Raw genomic sequence first — 4385 nt, forward strand, 5'->3', positions numbered from 1 at the left:
GTCCGACTCAGCGCGTCCGCGCTAGGCCAGTGTGCCGCGCAGGCCCTGTCGCGAGAATACTATTCCAGGCAGCAGCACGACTCGTTCGCGGACTTCCTGCAGGCTCACCTCCACGGGCCGGGCCCGGAGCGCCGCCCCGTCTTCACGGAGGTGAGCATCTCCCCGCGCTGTCACCCTCACCACCTTCCACCTCAGAGTCCTTGGTCCCTGGAGTCAAAAAGGCAGGTTCTTCTCCAGTAGATTTCAGTCCGGGTCTAGGAATCAGAAAGGGATAGGTTGAGACTTTTAAAAAGAAAATGTTTATTGAGTTCAGAGAGGAAGGGAGAGGGAGAGGGAGATAGAAACATCAATGATGAGAGACAATCATTGATCGGCTGCCTCCTGCACGCCCCAACTGGGGATCAAGCCCGCAACCTGGGCCCGCGCCCTGACCAGGAATGGAACCGTGACCTCCTGGTTCCTAGGTCAGCGCTCAACCACTGAGCACCCGGCCGGCCGACCCCGGCAGGGTCTTTAAGAGCGGGGCCCCACAGGGACTGGGAAGTGTGGTTGGGAAGGTATCAGTCAGAGGTGTCAGGGTGAGAGACAGCAGAGCCGGTGCAGGAGGCCAGGAGGGGCCATGACAGAGCCTCGAACGCAAAGCCGGGAGTGCCGCGAGGCGGGGTGGGCGACCCGGAGAGGCTGCTGAGAGCTCGGTCTTCCCTGTGGTGGCTGGAGGTCCAGCCATCACAACAGAGGATCCGGAACGAGCAGCGAGTTTTGGGGGGAGGGATGGAGGGTGGTAAATTCCACTTGGTCCCCCCGTCAACCCCGGAGGATGTGACTATCATGCCGTTGGATGTTGGAATCGGAAGCTCAGTGGGAAGGCCAGCCTGGGGCGGGGGTTCGGCAGCTGCCCGGTCAGCACGCCCATCAGGAGTGCCTGCTTGCACTGCGCGGTGTGACCCGGTGGCGGCGGCGAACGCCATCTGACAGTGGGAAGCAAGGGCGCCAGGGAGGAAACGCCACTTGTGTTGAGCCCTAAGGGACAGTTAGACTTTCCAGGAGGGACCAAAGCAGGAGAGACGCCCGAGTCTGGGAAGGAGACTCCGTCTTCGGGGCAGGGTGTCTTCCCTCCACTGCCTCTGGTCCTGGGCTCTGTTCCGCTCAGCACAGCACAGCCTCGTTTTAAAAACCCTGCGTGTGGGTTCTGTCTGTCTGGCCCGTAGCAGGCACTGGCTGACCATCCCGCGTTTCCGGGATCTGACCCCCGGAGATGTGCAAATAGTCTGTTCCCTGACCCTGCAGATCACCACTTTCTCCAGACTGCTCACCAGCCACGACGGCGAGATGCTGGGGTCGGAAGTGAACGGCAGGGCCCTGAACCCCACCATCCTGTCGCTGCAGCAGTTTGACACCGAGCACTCGTTCCTCAAAGAAGTTCGGTGAGGCCCCCGCCTTTCCTCCTCCGGGCTCCGTCCTCAGCCCTGGCCACGTCCTATGTGGTTTGTGTGGCTGGAGTGACCACGGTGCTGTCACCAGTGTTGGGTAACGACCGTGAGGACCCGGGACTCAGGAAAGGACACTTGTTGAACCCTCCAGGGTCCCTGTCACCGCTGTTGTCTTCTGGGCGGGCGTCCTGCTCTGAATCCTGGTCCTCGGTCTCATCAGGCAGCGTTTCCTGGGGTTTATTCTTCTGTCCCCGCTGGGTTCCCACTCACTTTGTGGAAGAAAATCCCACCTGAATAGTTTCACAGTAGCCCTTATAGTTCCCATCGCGGGGGGGGGGGGGGCTTTCTCACCCGCTCGGGATGGAGAAATGACGTGTGTAATTCCTCTTGTTTTCAGAAACTGCTTGAGGAGCACGGCCGCACGGAAGATCCTCATCATCCAGACGGACTTCGAGGACGGCGCCCGCAGTGCGCAGCTCGTCGCCTCGGCTAAGTACGCTGCGGTGCTTTTTTTCTTGGCGCCTCAAGGATTTCTTCCCTGAAGACAGTACAGGGTCATAGTACACATAGAAATGAAGATAAAACCGGCTCTCCCTTCCCATCTCCCCCGTGGCGGGCTAGAGAGACGGAAGAAGGAGAAGCGAAAGAGAGGCCAGGCTGAGAGCAGCACCAGCGTGGAGACGCGCAGGGAGGGGCAGTGCTAGGCCCTCAGTACGATGTGAGAGAGTCTGGAGGCAGCTCTGCAGGCCTGGTTTGGTCATGATTAGTTTTAAACGATACGATTTGACTGATTGCAAGGTCAAGGGCAGGACCAGGACGTAAGTGATTTCATCTGCATTTCTTGGATTGGTTAATAGTGTTTGTCGGGGACACGTGAGCTTTCAGAACCCTGTTCCCTGCCCCTCATGTCATGGCTGTCTGTCCCTGGGACCTTGCTTCTGGGAATGCAAAGTCCCGCTGGCCTTGCCCTCAGGGCTTAGGGAAGCCATTGTGGAGCCCAGGGGAGGGTTTCTGATCTGTAAGAAATGCCTCTTCAATCCGAGGGACACAGGGATGGGAGCGAAAATACGCCTCTTAGAGAGAGCGGGCCTACACTCTCGCAGAAGAGGGATAACCACAAGGGTCCACATTTATTTAAAACTGAAAGAAGGCCGCCGGCCGGCGCAGCTCAGGCTGAGCACCGACCGATGAACCCGGAGGTCAGGGTTCGATTCCTGGTCAGGGCACACGCCCGGGATGTGGCCTCGATCCCCAGTGTGGGGTGTGCAGGAGGCAGCCGATCCATGATTCCCTCTCATCATGGATGTTTCTCTTCCTCTCCCTTCCTCCCTGAAACCAATACAAATATTTAAAAAAAAAAAAAAAACTGAAAGAAGGGAGACCCTGAGCTCGAACCTGCCAGCTCCTGGGACCCTCCCGCCACCGCCCAGCTTCAGTTTTGTGCACTGGCTTTGTTTTCGCGTCGATTTGTGGCATTTGTTTGTTTTTTAATTTGTTTTGGTTTTGCTTGTTTGCTTTAAAAAATAGGTATTCTGCCATCAATGAAATCAACAAGATACAAGGAAATAAGGCCTGCGTCTTTGTCTATTTCATCACGAAACTGTCCCGGATGGAAAGTGACGCATCCTACGTGGGGTTCCACGGAGGTAGGACACGTGTCGGTGACTGCGGTGACGTGAGGCCCACGGAGTTCTTTCTCGCGGGGCCTCCGGGGTGCAGGTCTGAACTAGAACATTAGTGTTGGTCTCAACAGTATTCATTTCAGATGCGATTGGATTTGTTGCCGCTGATTCCTGCTAAGAACACCCACCTCCGGACTCGCTGCTTAGCACATAGCACTTCCTTTATTAACTTGCAGATAAACTCTGCATCGGTGTCCCGGGCTCCTCACCGTTTGGTTTTTTATTTTTATATTTTTGGTTGATCCTCACCCAAGGATATGTTTTTCCAGTTAACTTCTAGAGAGAGTAGAAGGGAGAGAGGGAGAGAGAAAAAAACATCCAGTGAGAGAGACACATCGATTAGTGCCTCCCACACCGGCCTGGATCCCGGGGCCGGGGATCAGACTGTGCCCTTGACCAGGAATCAAACCCCACGGTCCTCATCCAGTGCTCTAACCACTGAACAACCGGCCAGGGCCTCAGCGTGTTTATATGGGAAACACAGAGAAGGCATTCCCCACGCAGCGGTGAGGGACACACTGATACTTTATACCTGCTTTTTTTGAGGGGGACGGTGCTATCTTAAATCACCTCTCTCACTCCCTCTCTCGCTCCCCAAGCATTTTCTAGCTGAGAAAGTGGGCATTCTAGAACCGGGCACAGACCTTAATAATCCCACAGGCAGTGGAGAGGCCCAGCCGTGCTCGCCGCGCAGGCCGCCTTCCCACGTGGTATCTCCGGCTGGCACAGATGTCTGGTCGAGGAGCTGAAGATGCTAGCTGGGTCGGGAGGAATTTTATTTTATTTTTATTTATTTAATTTTAAAAATACGTTTTTATTGATTTCAGAGAGGGAGGGAGAGGGAGAGAGAGATAGAAACATCAGTGATGAGAGAGAATCATGGATCGGCTGCCTCCTGCAGGCCCCACACTAGAGCCCGCCACCCAGGCCTGTGCCCTCACGGGGCATCGAACCGTGACCTCCAGGTTCATGGGTCAACGCTCAACCACTGAGCCACGCTGGCCGGGCTGGGTCGGGGGTTTAGACTCCAGGACACGAGTGGCTCCCTCAGGGCTGTGTCGGCTGCAGGATGGGGCCTGTCCCTGCTTCCGGCTCAGGGCGTGCAGAGACGGGTAGCTTTGCCTCCGCAGGGCTGTGGCAGTCCGTGCACATCGACGACCTGCGGAGATCCACGACCATGGTCGCCGACGTGACACAGCTGCAGGACGTGACCATCAGCCAGCTGTTTGACCCCCAGTGTACGTCCCGGGATGCCCTGGGCGCACGGCGGCCG

The 4385-nt window shown here is 56.7% G+C and overlaps 1 protein-coding gene across 1 annotated transcript in view; it reads left to right on the forward strand.

Moving 5' to 3' along the window:
- RNF213 (ring finger protein 213) overlaps positions 1-4385 on the forward strand; it is a gene marked incomplete at its 5' end in the record, with an annotated part of 65748 nt that overhangs the window by 27918 nt on the left and 33445 nt on the right. Inside the window, 5 exon segments of the mRNA XM_014528383.1 lie at positions 1-150; positions 1288-1424; positions 1828-1923; positions 2958-3076; positions 4243-4373. The exon segment at positions 1-150 is cut by the window's left edge and continues 12 nt beyond it. Of these exon segments, the coding sequence (XP_014383869.1) occupies positions 1-150; positions 1288-1424; positions 1828-1923; positions 2958-3076; positions 4243-4373 (633 nt within the window).

Source organism: Myotis brandtii, unplaced genomic scaffold (genome assembly GCF_000412655.1).
Source record: "Myotis brandtii unplaced genomic scaffold, ASM41265v1 scaffold632, whole genome shotgun sequence".
Taxonomy (NCBI): domain Eukaryota; kingdom Metazoa; phylum Chordata; class Mammalia; order Chiroptera; family Vespertilionidae; genus Myotis; species Myotis brandtii.